Genomic DNA, 23,308 nt, shown 5'->3' with positions numbered 1-23,308 from the left:
GTTGACGACAACAGTGGATACAATGTGAAATTTAAATCACCTAATCACCTCAATAATAATACGTTCTTATGGTCTAAGGAGATTTCAGAAATTTCGTGTAGAATGAAACTAAAAATGTAATATAGTCACTAATCTCGACACTTTGTCTGCGAGTTAGATCAGAACAAAAAACAGATTTTCTTCCTTCATGACAATATTCTAGAAAAAAATTATTTAAAAAAAATTACCACTAAAGCATTCAACCAATTCGTTTAATAACTGCCATAATCAATGGAATCTGAATCTGAGAGAAGTGAACATTTAACATTTTTCTAAAATAACGACGTGAAAGATATGAAAAGAATCTGGTGTAAATATTTAGATCAAATGATCATTATAGATTAGTGACACTGCTAATACGCTTGCCAGCTGCGAACGACCATTAATTCGTAAAACTGGCTCGGTTCTAGAAGTTAATGGTTCAAGGAACTATAAGAAGAAGTAACATTTTATTGCACTTGCTGCGTCTCATACCAATGTACAAGCCTAAAAATGATGTCATAACTTTTATCATTTCTTATGTTTACATAAATGAGATGAACAATGAAATGGAAAATCATTCGTTTACATTATCATAGTTTACCTTCAGTTACAGAGTTTCCGTGATCTAAAAGGCGCCAGATTTGACAAATTCATTACTTCAATTTTAGATTTGGAATGTGAAAAAGTGGACTAACTTTGTCTAGAGTATTTCTGAGAAATGAAGAATTCTTACCAAATTATAGAGACGTCTATAATAAATGGTATGGCGTCCTCACTTTTTGTCACACAGAGGCTGAATTCATTATTTTCAGTTGTACGGAAACGTTGTCGTTAATTTACTTAAAACGGTGAGGTAAAGTTAACATTACTTCACGGCGCTGAAACTTTAACTCAAGTCGTTGAGAATACTACAGACTACATTACGTCTGTGGTTCAAAATTTTTATTTTGACAGGTTTTCCGATTTGTCAAAATATAAATTTTGAACCACGTACATACTGTGCTTTGCGTGATTAGGCAATGTAAATTCATATTTCATAAGAGCGAAGCTCCATTTACGTTGCCGTAACACGTAAAATACATTACTCGGCTTCCCCTTGTATAGGTAAACTTAATACAAGAAGTACCATTTCCATCATATGTCCCATTGGTCTAAGTAATGTACTATTGTTGTCTTGTCTCCGCTAATGCTAGGTGGAAACTTCTTTCCCTCCCCTTGATCCATACGTAATCTACTATTACATAGCATATTCAGTATTTCTACATTCGGTTGATTAAACCTAAAATTTAGTTCTGTTATTATTTCAACGAACATCATTTATACATACAGCTTACGTTCTGAATAATGTTTAAATTTACCAGTGAAAATGCATTTTAACCCCTTTCGAAGATGTGCTTTTTCATGCAGTTGTCTTACAGCTATGTTAACGTTAAAATGGAAGAACTTATGGTGTAAGATTTATGCAAACGAAGAAATGCACCCATCGCTTGGTTTACATTTTACTGCACACAGTTAAACTAAATCACTGATTTATTCATAGCATTCTTAGTGGTGCATTCAAAATGTTAAGGGAGATGGATTCTTATTATTTCGATTTGAATTTAAATTCTGGCAATTTTTCCATTGAAATCAGAGAAAATTCATTGAATCACAAAAGATGACTTTACCATTTACCTTGTCTGTGGTGAATAAGTAAGTAGCTGGGCCAGTGATTTAAATGAAAAACTTAAAAAGTGTTCAATTAGGTCATTTAACCGTTGTTTTCAAATATTGCATGCAAAGGAAAATTCTAAACGAAAACTCCGCTCGTTAATGTGCTTCAGGTGCTTATTTACTTTGAAGCAACTCTCATTTATTCCACCAAAGATAAAATAATGCCTCGATGCCTTATAGACAAGTAAAATGCTGACGGAAGTATATTCATCAATTATAGCATTCTAAGTTATAACTTAGTTATAATTATATCCATTACGGACCGCAATAAGGTAGTTTACATGACAATAAAAGAGTACTAATACAGCAAAAAAAAGGTCAACGTTTCATTGAGAATTTTCTTGGTAAAAATTTTCCGTGAACAAGTAGTTCATCATCCATGATACTCCTTTCTCTATACATAGTAATGTTTCTGGACGTTACCACAACCAATTTTTGCGTGTGGGAGAAGATTTAATACTATGTCAACTGAACAAAGAAAATTTATTCTATTTCAACTACATAACGCACTAAAACTACGTTCACATTTTACTAAGATAAACATTCTTCTCAACTATCTATATGTTAATCAAATGAAAATATTCATCGAATTTAATGTCATACAAGAAATTCATGAAAAAAGTCATACAAAAATATCTCTATGCAAATTTGAAGTTAAATCTAAAAAAAACAAAATTTTCTCATCCATGTATATAGGTTGTGCATGTCGATTTCTATATGGACCGGAGACGAAAGACGACAACAAAGCACAAATCGAGAAGAGTTTGGACGGAAAAAACGAGCTTAAATTGGAAGTAATATTTTACAAGAAAAATGGTAGGTTCAAATATTTGAGCGATTTTCAGTCAGACAATAAAATGTGCATGTTTACCAATTTTCTCTGGTATACGGATATTTGTTTGCTTTTTTATGTATATGTAAATGCAATATGTATAACAGGGGCAGTTAAATGCACAGTCGAACACATGTATATGCTATTTGGATAAATGATTTTGGAAATTGAGAAAAAAAAAGATTTCGAAATAATTGTGCAAAAAATTACGTCTAGACATTAAAAACGTTTTGGATATTGACAGTCGTGTCTATTGCGCTACAATTTATATAGAATTAGATAAACTGTTAACCTTCACAGTTCACGCGCTTAGGACATCGAGGACATAATTCGAAAAGTTAAAACAAAATTGACCATCCAATAAGGCTTACTATTCTGATTTTTAATTCTTAATTTTTTTAAAATCTTTTTAATTTTATTTTAATAATTTATTTAAAAAGAAATTATTCTAATTAGTTTATAAACTTATAAAAAAATCAAATATGTTTGAAACGGTATTAGCATCGTCATTTTCAAACGTCGTCAAAATTGATGCACAATTTTCTCTGTAATTTTTATTGAATATTGTTGTATCAAGAAATTTGTCGAGCGCTTATCTCCAGTTTTTTGTGAATGAAATATTTAGTGTCCTCTGCCTTTGGATCGAACGTTTCGAAAGTGATTATATGTAATGCCATGTAGTGATTATTTTTAATAGTATTTTATATACTACATGCACTATTCATGTTTCAAACACTCTCAGCTCTCTACGCTCTCAGCAACGAAAAACCATTACATAACTCTGGATAAAAATGAAAAGTCTTGTTTTCGTGTGTTCATTGCCTTCGGCTACGCCTCGAATCAACAAAATTCACACGAAAACTCTTCTTTTCATCTTTTTCGTCATGTAAAAAAATTTTCATTCGACGATGTCGCACTTTTCGGGTCCTAGGTATGAAATAGTATTTTACATGACTAGGCTGACTAGGCATAAAAAGATGAAAAGTAGAGTTTTCGTGTGAATTTTGTTAAACACAGAAAAACAAGACTTTTCATTTTTATCCCGAGTTATGTAATGGATTTTATCACATACGCGCGGTGTTTGGATGTCAAAATTACTTACCTAGAAGAATAATTCAAAAATTACACTTCAGGTCTATGTTGTTGTCTCATTATCGCTTATGTGATAAAATAGAGTACACACTTGTCACTATCAGTCTCGGCAAGCCTCCACTTCTTCGTGACAAGTGTGTAATATATATTACATGCTACATGCGTCGAAAACCGTACTTTTCATGTTTCAAGCAATACTTTCGACGTTCTCAGCATGTAATAGTACTAGTAATAGTGTTTGTTTCGTGGACAAAACCGGTAATTCACTCCACGCACGGATGAAATAGTTGTTTGTTCGACTAGGGAGGAAAAGTTGGGAATTGCATTTTGAGGGTGACTCACCCGAGAAAATGTCATTTCCAACTTGTCTTCTCCAGGCAATAAACACTGCGTTTTACAACGAAGGCTTCCGAAGTTTCAGTGGGGAAGACTAATTTCTCGCCTACGTTGTGAAAAGTATGTATTTACCTCTATGAGAAATTAAAAATTCCAACTCGAGCGGATTGCGGCGAGAGCGACTTATGCTCTTGTTGGAATTTACTATTTTCTTTCCTTGGTAAACAAATAGCCTTAGGGTACCATAAATAATGTGAGTTGTTTTAGAACTATGCACAGGAAATAGGTACACATTTATCTTTGTTAGTTTTTTTGACTAATGGATGTGCTTGAAGTCAAGCACATGCAGAAATAAAAACGAGCGTACAAAGACTCCTGAATTAAAAATTATTGAAACCAATGGTTTCTTACGTACTTTGACAACATAAAATGCACGATTGTTCATGATAATTCTCAAAGATATACAATGAAGATCTTCCATTCTAGTCAAATATAAAAATTCGAGAGAAGCTTATTGAAATTTTATTGTTCATTCTCATAAAACGTATTTGACGATTTTATAGCGACCTTATAAATGTTACATTGTGACCTATGTCAAACTTACCTGCTGTTGTCCTTTCCTATATGTACAATGTTCGGGAGCATTTTGATCTCTGTTTTTATGTTATCAAAGTAGTAAACGGTTTAATGTATTAACATTAATTAAATGGAACTCATATAAATTTAAAGTCGTATGAGGAGAACACAATAAACTTTCCGCATTGTGATAATAATGAATGTAAATAATCTCATTTACTTAACGATTTCCTTCAATAATTTATGGTTTGATGTACACATAAAAGTTGAAATGATTCGATTCGTTGGGTGATAAATTTTATTTGAGACGAGATTATGACTAGCTATTTGGAAAACGGAAGCTCTAGCAACTCTAGGTTGTTGAATTATTATGCCAACTTTTTATGTTGCAATAACTTTTTTGCGGAATTTTTAGTCTTTGATGTGAAAGTGGTACCTTATTTAAGGTAGTTTTCTTCATTGTTACTTAAATTTCGTCTGACCTCATAACGTTGTAAAAATAAAGTGAAAAAAACGTCTATTTCCATAGTGACTTAATTATACATTTCAAAACCATCTTCGCCACAACAAAGTTAAAATTAAGTTTGCGAAAGGACATCTGCTACCCTTATAACATTTGCACGTTCTGCTAATTAAAAGCGAGGCAGTTAAAATAATTATTTTCCTGCAGTTAGTCCTTCGTTTTCCAAAAAGAACGGAAAGAAATGCAAAGTAATTACCATCTTAATTTAAAAAAAAGTCTCGACGCTACAAGACCTCACATGTATGTCACGCGTATTTCAATTTCAAACTTTGAATTGGAAAAACAGATAAGTGTTATCGCAATGTACCTTTTAAGTGGCACACTTGAGGGGTTCAAGATTGTACAAAGTTGTGATTTTTGGATTATGTATTAAGCTGTTAGGCTGATGAAGAAAGCTTTGATTTACAGTGATTTTCCTTGTGCTTTGTTTTTAAGTTTTCTTGAGTAGTTCATATAACCAATTAAAAATCCCAAACAGTGACTATTATGGTAAAATTTCAAGGCAACATTTCAATGACTCACAAGAAGTAAATTGTTTAAATCGTATAAGATCAAAGATTCTGAGAAAAAGACTGAACTCAACGCATAATATAAATATATTAATGTAACACACAGTCTGTTTGTACCTGATGTTGTATTGACGGTAACATGCTGTTAAAGCTCTCGGTAATTTGACATTGCTATTTTCATTTATTATCGATTATTTTATAGGCCCATTCAGCCATCAATCATAGATAATTTTCATCATCACATTAAATGTGTATATAAAATAAACCAATCGAATTGAATCGTTTGACGGTACCAAATTTGTAACGTGATTGTTTGTTTGTTTTCGATACATGAAACAGTTCTCGTTGTGTTCATTTCTTGCCGGAAATGGCCAATAAACGTTTTCATTTATACAGTTATATATACAAAAATAATGTTTGAAAATTCGCTTTTCGTACGATTACACACACATTTTCGTGTCTATGTTGAAACTTTAATGGTTCTGAAATAACATTTATTTTGCATATTTTTGAGCATTGGAAATTGATTTTTAGTTAAAACAAACCTTTTTTCATCGAAATTCAAATTATACTTGAATTGTTAATCACTGTTGCATTCGATGGTGCATAGCTGTTAAGCATAAATCGACACTTGTTGTTTGAATATAGACTTCATTAAACTCATCGTATTTTCGTGTAGTGGATAGAAAATTTAAATGGATTTTGGCTGGTGGTTCTAGACCGAGAGATTGTGTGCATATTAGACTCACATAAAGACACGATTTGAAACCTATGGCACTGCAATACCTGATTGGAAAAACGCTTGTTCAACGACTTTTTGATTGTGTGTGCTGGAGAGGGAGATAAAATGTTTAATTTATAGGTTTTCGTGGTAACCTGTCACATACGGCTACTTATCTGTTATCGGTAACGACAACAGAAATAATGACAAACTTAAAAAATTTGAAGTACAAGATTTGAAATCAGTAGATTAAGAGTGATATCGCCAAAACATCGAACAAAATCAGACATTTTGGGACAAGGGGTCACGGATATTATTGAGTTATATCTCATTCGATTCGTTGCGAGTAAAACGTAGTACTACGTTTGGTGAAATTTGGAAATCGAGGTCATGAAGTAAGGGTCTGCCAAAAGAGCCTTGAAATCATTTTTTTGCGATTAATCGAGGGAAACAATTTTTGAGAAAAAACTTGATCAAAAACATCAAAATCAATACAAGATTTGTACAGACAAATTACAGTACAAGTAGCAGGGATTATATCCCAATACCAGATTCCTAGTTTTAGAACTTTTGAGTAAAATCTGATTTCTATCGCTCAAAGCTGAAAGACATAGAATAATAATATTCTTCGAATCTGGTAGTGTAACAATATGATATGGATTTCAAATCGCGGCCTTATGACGACTGATAATGTTTACAAGCTGGTCGGTGGAACTGAATGATTATTTTGAATTTGAAATTTACTAATTTAACCAATGTTACAGGCACTCCATTTTGGTGTTTACTGGATATTGTTCCGATTAAAAATGAGAAACGTGATGTGGTACTATTTCTCGCGTCTCACAAGGACATCACCAACACTAAAATGGCAGAAATGTCATTATCTGATGAATGCGACAGCGGTAAGTACATTCTTTCCATTTACACACTTCCCCGTTATACAATCGAATAATGTTATTAAACCAGCTATAAATAAAAGCACTCGATGAGATAATATCCCGAATATTAAGAACTGAATAATGGTTCGTTCATCAATTAATTAGTCTGGTCCTCCGCTGGGTGATTTATTGAAGCGAAATTAGTTGTGCATGGATATATCAATATATAATCGTAGAAAATGCCCGCCGTGGTCTGAGTGATATAAAGTCGTAGCCTATCGATTTTCTTTTTATTACAGTTTCTGCTTCACGTTGGATAAATTTCCTAATTAACACGATTCTTACAAATTTTTTTGGTTCGCAAAAAGGTTTTCCCGGCATTTATTTGCGGTAATCCCAGTTAGTCGAGTACGTTTTTTTTTATGTAAATGGCTCCGATCGGGATTCATGTATTCGTTTTTGAGCTGAGCTAAGAATATTATTTTTAGAAAATTATATTCGACCGATAAAAAATAATAAACAGCCGATAAAATCCAATACCGAAAAGTCCACTACAGATACAAAATAATAAACACCGGTAGCGAGGCTCTTCAGTACCGATAAAATACCGATACGGTTTCTACCGATAAAAGAGTAATAATTTACCGATTCTTCAAGTTTTTACGATTTCATCCAACATTTACAAATTTCGGTAAATAATTCTTTTTCAGTAGATTATCGTAATAGTTTCTATCGATAAATTATTATTATTTATTGGTCGTGGTTGTGCAACAGCTTCGTTTTACATTAAAACCAGATCTTTCTGGAAATGGCAGAATGATATCTTTTAAGAATTATTAGAAGTTTATCTCGTGCGATAACGCTACGACACTGACTAGTTAGTTGTGCTTAATTCCGAATCGGTATTGAATCAGAATTGAATCAGAATTCAACGCTATACATAACCAACAGTTTTTGTTAGACCATCCACGCCATTAGTCGTATAAATTTATACGTCAGAGAGAGCTTTTTTCTCCTTTGTTACGATCTGTCAGTTTTTCTATTTTGCGATTTAGTATGGAAATGAAAACTAAAATTGAGATATCTTTGCTGTTTTAAGTGGTTTTTCATATTTTTTTGGTGTGTTTGGAATCGATTGACATTAACAAAATAATACAGTGAACGACATCTCAAATGTCTCACAGTCATTTTTTTCAGAGAATGTCATTGTGAATTTGCAATGACACAATTTAATTCTCAGAAAAATTTGACAGTGAGACATTTGAGATGTCGTTCACTGTAAAATAGAAAAAAATATTTTAACACAATCTGTTAATGCCAATCGATTCCAAACACATTTTAAAACATTTTGGTCCAAAAAAATATGAAAAACCACTCAAAACAGCAAAGATATCTCAATTTTAGTTTTCATTTCCATACTAAATCGCAAAATTGAAAAACTGACAGATCGTAACAAAGGAGAAAAAAGCTCTCTCTGACGTATAAATTTATACGACTAATGGCGTGGATTCAAATGCACTTTCGGTGTTACATTTCACACAACCATTTCACGCCATGCATTACCTGAAACCGCGGTAAATTTTGCTTTATAGTATCTTTACAGCCGCTAGCCACGTGTATAATTTTCCGAGTTTTTCCTCAATATTCAATAACAATTCAGATCATTTAATGTCATTCACGTGACGATTTTTGATTATATATCATCTACAATGTGCTTCGCTCTTTTCGTTATTATTCAGAAGGGTACATGGCACAATGCTAACTTCTCCATCCAAAATAAAAATAATTTTATTTATTTTATACATGAAGCCTAAAGAGCCGAAAATACAAGGAGAAAAAAAAATATTCACATTTGTATAAACATGAACATTATTATTATCAGTCAGTGTTGTGGTGTATACATTTTATATACCACATATAGCCATGGCGTATACAGGTTTTATGGTTCATTGAATTTATGACATGTTTTCGGCATTTTGACAATTTATCTGCTGAATGGAATTATGTAGAAGATGGAAAATCGTGTATATAATAATCGAGTTATATGTAAGAATTCACAAAGCACGTTTGAATAAATGAAGCTATATAGAACATATTCGTTGAATAACAAAGAGGAGATTCTATCGCGGCGTTATGATTTCTTGTCCTTCATTGGATCCTTATGACGAGCTGTTCCGCAAATTTAATTAAAAATTGATTTTCTAATTAATTTCGTGCTTAGTTGCTTGGCATTTTCGTTTAGCTTATTTCTATTGGCATTCAAACCAGCATCGTGAACCGTTCGCTCTGGATCGTGTTCATAGATCAATCGGAAAATTTATTTCCTAGAAAATTATATTCTGTTTAAAGGCTTTGTGTCACTAGAACTCAGACCCGGAAGCGGATTTATCTCAGGTCGGTTTCTGAAAGAATTTTGTCAGGTAAAATTGAGGTTCACTTTAAAGACAATGAGAGAAGAGGATTGAAAATTTACTCAAAAACATTGAAAATGAAGTGTTTTGGGCGCTAGAAACGTGTTGTATGACTGCTGTGCTGAACGTTTTAAACTTACAACCACAGAAAAACTTCGTTTCGAAATGATATCCAACATAACTGACAAGTGTCAACCAAATTTGGGTCTAAGTTGGCTTCAGCTGTTTTTCCAGCTTGTCCACACAACGCACTGTCTTTCCGGACTTATACACTACCACAAGCGTGCGTGTGGTCTTGAGACCAGTATGGAGACATATAAACCGTATTTTTGTGTGAGTAGACCAGCTGGTAAAATAACTGAAGTAAACTTCGACATAAATCCATTGACATTGATTGACATTAATTGTATATTTTTATGAAGCTTATTATTACCTAAGCCACTACATTCACCTGTAACCTTATAAGGCCCTTGCGGTGCTGATCTCTTTAGCTTTTCGAAGAAATATCAAATGTATTTCAACAAAATCTTGTACTTCATTTACGAAAAGGCATCTCCTAGTATTTGATACTGAGTCGACCACTTCAATATTGTTTTCTTACATTTTGCAATATAAAGACCACAAGCCAGAGCTCATTGCTTATTCTTGTCGTCGTTGTCGATAGGAAATGACTATCTGTAAGTCGAGTTATTTTTTTAAATTAGATCGGCAGTGGTCGCAGAAAACCAAAAATGATTAAAATTTAAAATCGAAATAAAGACAAATAATTTTGTATTATATAATACTCCATCGTCTAAAGTTAATTCAAGTGGCCCATCTCCTTCAATGTAACTTAGTTTCATAATCATTTAAACGAATTTAATTGAATGACAACCAGAGAGTGTAAAAAAAACTCTAAGAATTAGCCAAATCCTATCGAAGTTTGGAAAGTTGGTTTGTTAGCAAAAGTTTCCACGAATTGGCAAAGAAAATGAGCTTTAAAATCGTAACACACTTTCCAAGAATCAGCTCTCGCGAATCTGGTTGTATCAAAGTTTTGCTCTACTAAATTAATATTGATTCAATTTTTGTCTGAATATTTCATGAAGAAATGCTGCCATAAGATTGTTTAACTTTGATGTGGAATATTCCAATCAACAAACATTAAATTCTGTATAATATTCCATATCGCAAGAACCACCAAGAATTCTGATAACTTTTCGAACGGTTTCACCGCAATATTTTCATTTCTTATTATAGCAGCATTGCTGGGAGCCAGATTTCGTTCAAGTGAATCGGCATTTCTGGGCGACGATGGATCCAATGGTGATTTTGAAGTACCACCTGGTGTTAATATGGGACGAAGACGATCTCGGGCCGTACTCTATCAATTATCGGGCCACTATAAGCCCGAAAAAATCAAGACAAAACTTAAGCTAAACAATGTAAGACTTTCATAATGGCCATACGCCACATACTTGCAAAACGTTATAGTTCACTACCCTCCTTTTATTACCAGAATTTACTCCATTCTACCGATGCACCATTGCCTGAATATAAAACTCAAGCTCTAAAAAAATCCCGTTTCATTTTATCGCATTATGGTATGTTCAAAGGTTGTTGGGACTGGTTAATATTGGTTGCTACATTTTATGTGGCGGTTGCCGTTCCATATAATGCTGCATTTGCCAAAGCTGTTCGATTGACGATGGCTTCTGACGTAATTGTTGAAGGATTATTTATTGTTGGTAAGTAGTTGGTTAATATTTTAATTGAGTTTTTTTAGTACCAAGCGCTGTGTTTATGAACAACACAGAGAAATAGCCAGAGAGTAATTACATCTTTCGTTCCATTTACGAAGGCGCCGTTATAAAATGTAAATGGAATTAATGCATTTGATTCGCGAAGGTACTTTGTAATAAAATGTTTTCATTTTCAACCTTATAACAGTTATAAATGTGGAAATGTGGCTAGCGAATCGGAAAAGCGGTGCGTAGATAAGACGACGATGACATTAAGCGATCTCTCTGCTTCAGCAGAAAGTGTTAATATTTTCCGAATTTTGGGCGGAATGTGATTCTTATACCGATTCAATGATTCTTTAATCTTTATTTTCAATTAGCAACAAAATGTTGCGTTCCTTTGAAGTACATTGAAAGCTGAAACATTTTAATTTGTCTGTACAGAATAAACATCATACAATTTTGTCATTTTTGGTAAACTTTTATATGTGCCACATAGCAGAAAAACATTAACTCAATATTATGATGGCAAAATTGGTTTGCCATGCTCGACATCAAAATATATTAAGTTTGATACATTCTTTAGTCGATCCCAACTATTATGTTTTTCTACTTTTATGTACATACGTAAAGCCTTAGATCCTGCAACAGTATATATATTAGTTAATATAGAACATGATATCATGACAACAAGAGCGAATGGTAAGGATTTACGAAGTAGGAAGATTATTTGTATAGAAATTTGCACACGCAAGCTCTTAATAAATGATGATAGAGTATTGGAATAGGACACATAAATACACATTATCGAATTGACTATTCCCAATAGAATGAATTAGGTAATGGAATAAGCTGCCACGGTACATCGTATTGAGTTGCGAATCCATCAATATTGCTTTTTTTTCGTGTATAACATTGGGAAATTCTCAAGGAAGTTCATCAAATTCTTAGTCGTTGCGAATTTTCGATTTATTTATTTTTCGAGTAATTGTTTCTCTCTACGATGGAAATTGTTCCTCTAAGTGAATGTGCCATTGTCTTTATTAAATTCTTTTTAATTTAGGATCTCCGCGTTAATTTGCTTGAGAGAATTTGAGAGAACTGACGAAGAATTTTCTTCTAAATAGAAAAATATTCTGAACTTCAGTGGAAGCGTACGAAAATTCGTTTAAAAGCATAGCACACTTTCCGATGTACCTTACGGTAATTTGCAACATCTCTGTGGCTTCATGTACCGTTTTTGGAGTTGAAGAAAAACTCGAATTTTTAACAATGATATAAAGCCATCCAAATTCCAAATATTTTTGAAGCAAGTGAGGAATCAATACTCAAGGGTATTGGAGGAACTAATTTTGTGCACAGCAAATATTTCTGCAAATTTCTCTGAAATAATTTGAAAAATGCTTCGAAGCTAAGTACCATGATTTTTGATCGGCACATGAGTCGGTACAATTCATTTTGCAGTTACTGTAGCTGCTGTAGCTAACCAGATATTAGTTTGATCGAAGTATCGTACCACATTACTTCCTTTTCGTTCGATGAACTTTATTTATGATAAAATTTGATTTCTGGTGGCTCATAACTTTGATCCAAGCTTTACCAAGCTTATGAAGGCACCTAACACTTGTTCATAGAGCGAACAGGGAGTTTTTACAAGCAACTCTGACCGGCAAAAATATTTTGGCTGTGACTTTTAAGATCGCCTGATCGGCTGTAAAGTAGCCAGTTCGGTTCAGCGTAGAATTTCAAGGGTTACAAACGACATATTAACTATCTTTTACTTCATTTCGTTTAGACCACATTTCGCTATATAAGTTCATATTAGTCAGACCTTACCTTTTGTAGTTTATTTTTGTTGTTACTATCGATGTCATAGCATATGGATATCCAAAAATGTGTTATATCTACAGGCGTACTTGGTGAAGGAAGAAGGACGTTAACTTCCAAAAATTTACTTTCTTTCTTCATTTTGTTTTAATATAAAGTGAAATTTCAGTTCACCCATGAGTCCCGAGAAAATTTCACAATTTTACTCCTTTTTTCGTTACATTCAGACATAATGCTGAACTTTCGCACGACCTACGTGTCTCGGAAAGGTGAAGTTGTGTCCGACTCAAAAAGTATAGCGTTAAACTATTTACGTGGCTGGTTCGTCGTTGATTTGCTGGCAGCACTACCTTTTGACCATTTGTATCTGTACCATGGAGAGGTCAGTATTTTACGAACCAAGTATTGATGTGCAATATTAATAATGAAAATATGTTGGTAAACTGTACAGGAATCTCATATTCATCTGGTTAAATTAACACGATTACTACGCCTAGCACGTTTACTGCAAAAAATGGACCGCTATTCACAGTACACGGCAATGATACTAACATTACTGATGCTATGCTTTTCACTTGTTGCACACTGGCTGGCCTGTGTTTGGTTTGTGATTGCCGACAAAGAACAAATTGCCAACGATATCGATTGGGATATAGGTAAGCATGGAAGATGTATTTGTTATTGACTTTGTGATGTTTTTATCATGTTGAACCCATCAATTTCGTAAATTTTATCGGATTGTAAATACGTTGAAGAAGGTGGAAAGATGAGCATGCTGGAATCCAACGAAATAATCCAATATACATATAATAGTATATGTATATGGTACGTCGCTCTTTGGAGGGTTGTTTATACTTATGTACATTCATCGATATATTTGGATGGAGCGATTTTAATATTTTATGGGATTTGGATAAAAAAGAATTTTCGCATTATGTACATCTCTTTGATTGATTTTGCTGCGATGTTGATTGAAAGGAATGAAATTTTGTGGATAGATAAAGGTTTCACGTTGAATAAATTTTACCGAAAAGCGTTACGTTATTTTATGTGTACAGAAGGTACACAGACTTGTTTATTATTTGAAAAGTTTTGACTTGAGATCGCGTGAAACTGATACGCATTTCTAACTTGATGATGGTTTTGGTATTGCCAGGTTGTATTATTTATTAGCCGCAATCGATGATAATGTGAGAATAATGAAGCGCCTAAAATTTTCATAATATGAACTTCGTTGAAGTGCTTTAGCCCATTGTTATTATTTCAGCATGTCTGGGGAAGTCTTTGAAAAGAAGGGATTTTACAAAATTGATTTTTGATTCATTTTCCCTTATTGTACACCCATACCTATAACAATACCAAACCAACACAAGTCTTTGTTTTGTGGGCTTATTATGGCCACTGCATTGAGCACTACATATTTCGGCTCACAGGTGATGAAGAAGTATGTTTTTCATTGTTTCGAATACAAAGTTTCGGGTGTGTTTGTAACGAAAATCCTTTACAAAAAAAAAACGAATTCCTCATTTGTTGAGTAAAATAGGGGCAGGCCCAGACTGGCACCACGGCGACGCCCTAGGGACTGTATGAATCAAATTTCGCCATTCGTCAAATATACATCATTTTCATGACCTTGTAAACGTCAGACACGATCCCAGCTGTCAGACATGTCGAAAATATCGAATGAATTGAACGAACGATTTTCATGTAAAAACCAGTAAGTTGAACGCAGTTAATGTCAATTAATTGAGGTTAAGGACTACGTGACGAAAAATTAAGTAAGGTTGCGTTGACGAGTACTGTATAATGAAAATAATCTATAGCTGTTGGAAAATTCTTTAAGACTCACGACAACAGTGTTTGTTAATAGTCGAAGTTAGTGACATTGTCTGTCACGTTAAAAATAATAATTTAAACAATCGGTAATGGTACAATACAATTGGAGCAAGAAAATTTCTACTTAAACGAATAGTATGTTGCATATAAATCAAGCGATTTTTCCTAAGGTTTACATTCCTCATAGGCTATGAGTCATAGCCAACATAGTTAAAAATATGGGATTAGAATTTTTATTTCTGATGGGATAGATTTTTAATCTTCATTAAAAATTGTGAAAATATAATTCCTTCATGGATTAAAAATAGAATAAAACATTAATATTGGGGATACAACGATGATGCATATAATGTCTCGAAATCTGACGTTTGTATTAATTTAGTTCGAACAAGATATTGTTTTGTGAGAAAAATTAATAGGAACGCACATTAATTTGGTCATACAATTTTTCAATCGGACTACCGATGCTCTACTCTGCCTTGCGATACCAGGCAACGCATAAAAACTTCAATTCGGTTTGTAAAGAAACTCCCAGTTCCAAGAAATCATTAAACGAATTTAGACATTACAAAGATAGTATAGCTATGTAGGCAATAAGGAATGTGACCCACCTCCTCTAATTAATGGTGTTATGATAAACCTCCTCAAAAGTGGTTACTTTCGCACTAAGTTATTTCACCGGAAACGAACACACATTTCAATTAATGTGTTTCTGCCAAAACGGAATTGTTGAAGATTACCGTTGACATTTTTAATTACTGGGAACCTCTTTTGTAACTCCCATCACAAAAACGACAATATTGTTGTTTCTTTACATGATTGGTCATCAATATTTTTTTAGAATTTCTGTGATTTCGACGAATATTTTATGTCAACTGCTAAATGAAGAATTGAGCATGCGTTAGTTTTTACGTTGTGCTTTTGATCACGTAAGGGCATATTTGTTAAAATTGGAACTTTAGAGTCTCTGCCTGTCTCCGATATCGACCTTTTTTAACGGGTAGAAACGGATTTGTTCCACAGTTTTTCCGGTTTTGGGTGCCCTCCAACAACTGTTCGCGTCGGTTCGCTCAAGGTAAATTTTCAAAATCCGTAATATCATCTATCAGCGGACGCCTGAGTTTCTGTGCTGTGACACGTACGTTTGTGTAATATACAGAAGAGTATTAATTCTCGGTATATTCACCGGTATCTTAATGGACTATTACTTCTTTTGTTTAATATCACTTAATGTTTGGTATAAGAATTATTGTACTATGTTTGTCCTGGCAAATATGTAGCTATAAAGCAGAACACTTTTTACGTATTGACTATTCGCAGGCGCCTGCCAATAGCCAAATTATTACTAAATTACTAAACTATTACGCCTGCCAGTAGCATTTTCTCTTTTACACAGGCTATTGGCAGGCGCCTGCCAATAGCATTTTTCCTTTTACAAAGACTATTTGCAGGTAAAATGCCCTGCCAATAGCATCTACGTTTTTTTTATTATTAAATACAGCCGTTCTATCTAGTAGAACCAGTTATACTCGCACGGGGAACATTAGATAGAGGTCTTTTTATATATTGACGTCGTTGTCGTTGAGCCATAGAAATTCCTAGAGATGAAATCCTGTTCGGAAATTGCTATTTCATGAAAGCTGAATTTATTATTTTTGAAACTTTTATCAATAAAGTCATCAATATCTAGAATGATTGATTTAAACTTGTTTAGGTATAAATATGTGGATAAATAAAGATACCGAAGACTTGGAACATATCTGATTCTAAACTGACCTGACATGAATTTATCTGTAATCAGAAAATCAATAAATTCATCAGGTTCAGTTAAAAGAACTGTGTCTGTATATGTGTGAGGACTCTGCCATCAAGTCTCATAAGCATCGCACAAAGAAAATCAAGTCAACTCGAGAATGATAATACTATCCCTATACATAAATGATAATGTTTATCCAGTTTGCGAAACAAATGATATTTTTGTGATTTTCTTTCCATCATTGAACCACAGATCTCGATTTAATGGAAAACATTTATCCAAAACAATAAAATGAAAATTGTATTTCACAGAAAATTAATTTTAACTAACACTTTGAATGGGAAAATGTTGAACTGGTAAAATGGTTTTTCAGAAAGAAACAAAACTACAGACACGATCAGAATGCCAATGAACGGAGCGTTTCAATTTAACTATAACAGCACACGAGTTCAGATAAAAATATAAATAAAATTTTGTTTTTATTGCCAATAATTTGCCAATTAATTTGCCATCGAAACAGATACGGCCGTAATAAGGAAGAGCTTAATGCGAAGAAAAATCACATAAAATCTTCTTTATTCCCACGGTGTAAATTGTGGTACGAAATTGTGTTGCGAGAAATTCGTTAACTGAAAAATTGTAAAACCATCCGGCGGTAATCTTCAATAAGAACATTATTATTTAACGTTAAATAGATTTTCCAATATTATAATTGTGTAAACTTCCCTCAATGTATGGATATGGGCTGTGTAAACATTGAGGTAATTTACCACTCAATTTTATACGTTAACGTTGGTGTAATTTTAGCTATTTTAGCTATTTTATGTCTGTCTAGTGATAGCATATTTACAATGTATACGAACCGGAGGATCATTACATTATTTTCTGTATTTACTAGTAAGTAGTAAAATCGTAACGACAACAAAATTTACATGTGATATGGCGTATCATCGTCTTATATTTTAGCGTATTACATTATATATGCGCTTGTAACATAATATTTCATCGGTAAATAATTAAATTGATCTATGGTATGAAATTTCAGTTAATTTTTGGTTGTATCTATGGCATGCTTCCAATAATTTCCACATGCTTAGGCAAAGATTAGGAATTCGTAAATTGAAAATCTAATTAAATTTGATGACGGAAATGATGGAAGATTAGTTTCAAGAATGACATTCCGCTGTGTGATGTAACATTGAGATTCGTTAGATAATTTCTTGGAATGTGTCTGACGATTTCTTTGTAATGGCCTTTAAAGATTGTAAGCTACAATAGACAGGTAGACTCGACTAATTAACCTAAGTCAAAATCGGAAACATTCTAAAACAATTTGTAGTTTAGAAGACTTTCGTCTTCTGTCCTTGTTGGCTGCAGTGCTTTAGGTGCTTCTGGTCGGTAAATGCGAAAATGTACTAAAAAAATTGCACTTACCGACCAGAAGCACGTAGAAGGTTTTGAATAAAACTGTTTGAAATACTTTGATCAAAACAAGGAATCTTACTATAGGTCGAGGTGATAAACTCACCGTCTGTGAATGGTTAACGTTACACTTCCTGATTTTATTCTATGGAAACCAGAACTAAAATACTCGTCATCGTAAAATGACTCAACAGATTAGATAGAGAAATTGGCAAACGAACAGAAGGAAGTTTAGAAACAAAGGCAACATTTAAAAAAAAGTCGTCATCATGGTAAAATTTACATAAAAACTCTGTATCGATTACACAAGTGAAAATATATCACACTTCAACAGCACGACAATATTTTCATAGCATTTTTATCCGAATTTCCAGTTTGAATCGAATCCTAAATTTAATGATAATGATTACAGTCAATACCATGTTTTCGTTATATATCATCGTTCGCAAACAATTTTTTTTTTCGGTAATGCTTTCAATAATGCAAAATAAAGCTATAAGGAAATTGTGTAAATATAAAATTGAAAATAGAAAAAAAAAATGGTTTTGTACGCCATGCAGACGAATTGACATAAAATTGGAAGAAACAAAAAAAATGAAAATAAAATTAAATTTAAAGCTTGAAAGATTTGATTCCATTCTGGGAATAATGCGAATCGAGTAGTATAGATGCGAAATAAAATGCGAACAGATTCTTGTACTTCCCGGGCCTGTAGTCATCATAATGATGACGACGATTCATTCAATTCATAATTCGCAGCAAGACGAAAGCCAACAATGGCCCTGATTTTTTCTTTTTAGTCAACCGACACAGCTCATAATTTTTGTAAATGCCTATACTATACCGTGCCTACCCAAAGAATTTACTCATTAATTTTCCTGCAAGTTAATTAATTTAAAATGACTGTATTGAATTCCACAATTAAACAAAGTAAAAGTCTCGAACCGACAAGGTTAAAATTAAATCATTTTGCTCTACTATAGAACAATAGACCTTTTGCCGAATTATATTTTGTGTAAGCGGTTTTACTCAATTTATTTCCCATCATTTTGCTCGATAAAATGGTTGTGTTGTTTTTACTCTATAATTATTTTGTTTTATATCATACGTGAGAGTTATATGTAGTGCCTGTATCAAAATTCCCGAAAATTAAACCAATATGCCGAGCTCAATACACTACACATAACTTTAACGTTCAAAACTTGCACAAAAAATTAACTGAATTTCAATTCAATAGATATTTTATTTTATTTGCGCTTTCCAATTTCATACCGCACATATTTACATCTGGGATAATTGGATTACATTTCTCTAGTAAAAATTTAATATTAAAAAAATTCAAATTAAAAAATATTTTATTTTATGACTGTCACAGTTGAGTTAAACACTAACTAGGACATATTTACTGCATCATTTCATTGTGACACGAACACTAGCGGACTAATAACCTTTCACCAGCGGCAAGCATATTGGCAGTGTAATCATCGGATCCGGATCTATTAATTCCTTTGATCAAACGATGAACCGTTCATTGAACAGCCACCATAAACAGAATATTGTGACTTCACGCATATTTTTTCTCTGAAAAAGGCGCTACCCGAACCGGGCAGCCGGATTATTTACTTATATCTGATACATGGCATGTACAGACGGTATTCGTTTACCTTTACTTGCTATTCACAACCTAATTTGATTGGCCACTGGCCATCCTTTTGGGCAAATCAATTTCTAATTCCTTTCAATTCCGTTTCAATTAATTACCTCAATTACCAGAGCAACTCATCTAATTGCCGGATTCGCTCTAGTTCCTTTCAATTCCGTTCAATTTTCGTCAATTCCGTTTATAAAATTCTTGTCAATTCCATTTAATTCCCTCAATTACCGGATCAATTCATCTTCGTTCTACTTCCTTTCAATTTAGGCCGATGCTATTCGGCACCGGTGTCAAATAGCATGCACTGTGTTGTTCGCGCGCGCGAAATTTATTTCTGGCTCCCAAAGGTGGGTGTCGAATAGCATCAGCTGTGTTGTCTGGCTAATCTAGACTATATATTTTGTTTTCTAAAAAAATCACAGGTTAACTAGAAACGAAAACTTTATTTGTTTAATAAGTGCTTTTCCCTAGCTGTAGATAAAGTATTTGAGTTTTTTTAACACTTCGCAAAGTTCATCAAACCACCATTTTTGATTTCTCTCACTTTTTCAGATGCATATCTTCGCATTGCATTTTTGAAATTGTGATAAAAAGATATCTAAATCACATTGGCGTCAAATTTTAACATTTCTAGCGTAACTTTATAGGAGAGACCTAATCATTAAGAACAGATACAGTATAGCTTCTAATTTTAACAGACTTTACTCATTAAATTATTTTTAATATAAGATCAGAAACACAAGCATATGGGATCCTAGTTTTAGACCACATACTTTTAAGGAATAAAAATTTAAACCTGACAAGAATTTATGTGATTTTGGGTCATGAACGATCAAGAAGGCTGCATTATAATACACATTGCAATGTGATGTAACGCGTTGAATGAAATCGAGTAGTCAATGCTTAGTATATACGCTTCAACAATACGTTCGGTATAATTGTGTGACTCTATACAAGGCTGTATACTTTGGGGAGGTCACGCAGACCGCCATTTTATTAGATATGCGGGAACACACCTTTTCCATACAAACAAATTCACCAAAATTAAATTTGTATGGCGTAGTGAATTTTTTGTATAAAACGTGGTGTGTAACCCGCGTATCTGCATCTGCGTGACCTCCCCAAAGTATACAGCCTTGACTCTATAGCCGTTTATAAAAATTTAGCCTTCGTTGAAGGTAATAGATTCTTTAGCGTGCGAAAAAAAGTTGGTATCGCACTGCGTGCGAAAAAAAAGTTCATATTGCACTGTGTCCGGGAATACAGTGAAATAAGTACCTTCAAAACGACATTAAATGGATGCATGGAAAGGTGATGATTATGGACCGGAATTGCGAAAAAAATTTTAAATTCTTAGAATTCGTTATTTTGTTGGAACTGTAAGACTGATATGCATGGAAAATAATAAATGTTGGGAATTACGGGTTGAGCCTGGCATTGAAGATGTTTTGGTATGTTTCATTATTTCACTGATGATTTGGATCTGGTTGTGAATTTATAATTTCGGAAATCGTAAACCGTATTGGAATGAAATTAAATTTGAAAAGAAAAATTTGGTTCACGGGTGGGGACCGAACCCACAACCTTCAACTTGCCGGGCTGATGCTCTATCCATTGGGCCACCGTGGACATCTTCTTTTCAACTCTAATTTTGAACCGTTCTTTCAAATGCTACGTCACAGCTCATATCGTGTGTTGCACACAAGCTGATCAATTGTCGAACTTTTCTACAACACACACATACTCAACATGTAACGCTGTCGCTTTCCGTACATACGAACATTTACTGTCTCCCGGCAAGTTGAAGGTTGTGGGTTCGGTCCCCACCCGTGAACCAAATTTTTCTTTTCAAATTTAATTTCATTCCAATACGGTTTACGATTTCTGATAATTATTGTACCAGTTCTAGTTACTTTAACTAACCATTAGTCAAAATTATAATTTCGCTATATTTCGATCCAGGTTTAGAACAATCATCAGACGGGGAACCAATATGATTTCGCTATTTCTTGAGTGCAAAATTGTTTTATTCTTTGATTTTTAATTTTCAGTTTTCTCTATACACTGAGAATATTTTTTACAATTGTCGGAAACTCCAATTAGAAATTCAGAATGTAATTATTTGAAAAGAGAACAACAACAACGGATCTCCAACGTTCAGAGCACCAACAATTTTTAGCTAATATGTCAATTTATCATCGTTACTAATATCGACCCCTCTTGACCTTCTTACACGAAATACCAACATTGCGGAAACCACAACCTATTGACATCAATATTTGAATTTCACATTTAATAGTAATTTTAACCATTGCGTATATTTAAAACCAAACAAATGAGTGCGTCTGGTGTCAATTAGCATGTACTGTGTTGTTGGGCTATTCGACACCGGTGTCAAATAGCATACACTGTGTTGTGTGGCTATTCGACACCGGTGTCAAATAGCATGCCCTGTGTTGTATGGCTATTCGACACCGGTGTCAAATAGCATGCACTGTGTTGTGTGGCTATTCGACACTGGTGTCGAATAGTCACTCCGTTCAATTTATTTGAATTTCGTTCAATTTCTTTCAATTCCCTTTCCATTCCCTTTCAATTTCTATGGGTACTTCCTGTCAATTTCTTTCAATTCCGTTTAATTACCGGATTCTCCGTCAATTCCGAGCAGGGTGTGTAATCAATTACTCGAGTGGTATCAAATGAAACATGTCTCGCTGTTTCCTTGTTATTAGTATCAAAACATCAGATGATAAACTGTTCTCACAGATTTAAATAAAATCAGATCAAAATTAATCGAAACTACTTAACACCATGCGAACTTTACGTCAACCCTTTTATTACCCTTTTTATAATTTGAATTTTATCACATTCAACAGTAAAATTAGTCAACATCAATGGTAACGATAATAAGATAATAAATGTGTTCAAATGACTGTTAAATTTAACTGTTTAACTGTATACTGTTGGGCAGTATCACATGTATGTTGGCTTGTATAGGGCCCACAGTGTTATGTTATGTATTTAGCTTCTGGAGGTAGTTTTTTGAAGCTTTTAAACGTAACAGGAACGTTACAGAGCTTTGGCTTCCGCGGTAACATTTAGTATTTTTTTATAGTTTTCTGTTTCACTGGGTTTAAGAGAACTAAAATTGGTCGTTTATCGATTGATGAATTCTACGTTGAAATGTACTTTTCCTAACGCATACGAAAACGTAATTTAGGCAACAAGTTGCGAAATGGGGTTGTTTTGGTCACGAGAGGTATGTTATCACTATCAAACTAGCGAAGCGCTTTCTAAAAACACTATTCCATTCAAATGCGTTCTCAATGTGACTCTAGAAACTGTTGAATAAATGTACATGCACACGCGAAATAGAGAAGATGAAAAGGTCAAATTTTGATGGCAGCCCAATGGTCATAATAAAATTAATGAATTTATTTTAGGATTTCAGTCAACAGGAGAATTTAAATAAAATCAATT

At 33.5% G+C, this 23,308-nt stretch overlaps 1 protein-coding gene across 1 annotated transcript in view; it reads left to right on the top strand.

Moving 5' to 3' along the window:
- LOC119079969 (potassium voltage-gated channel subfamily H member 8) overlaps nt 1-23,308 on the top strand; it is a 98,501-nt gene that overhangs the window by 56,271 nt on the left and 18,922 nt on the right. The window contains exons 4-9 of the mRNA XM_037188108.1: nt 2,431-2,550; nt 7,088-7,225; nt 10,852-11,036; nt 11,111-11,339; nt 13,388-13,542; nt 13,612-13,816. Coding sequence (XP_037044003.1) covers nt 2,431-2,550; nt 7,088-7,225; nt 10,852-11,036; nt 11,111-11,339; nt 13,388-13,542; nt 13,612-13,816 — 1,032 coding nt within the window. The remainder of the gene's footprint in view (nt 1-2,430; nt 2,551-7,087; nt 7,226-10,851; nt 11,037-11,110; nt 11,340-13,387; nt 13,543-13,611; nt 13,817-23,308) is intronic.

This window comes from Bradysia coprophila, unplaced genomic scaffold, assembly GCF_014529535.1.
Source record: "Bradysia coprophila strain Holo2 unplaced genomic scaffold, BU_Bcop_v1 contig_350, whole genome shotgun sequence".
Lineage (NCBI taxonomy): Eukaryota > Metazoa > Arthropoda > Insecta > Diptera > Sciaridae > Bradysia > Bradysia coprophila.
Note: the sequence above shows the minus strand (reverse complement) of the source record. Positions and strands in the feature narration are given on the sequence as shown.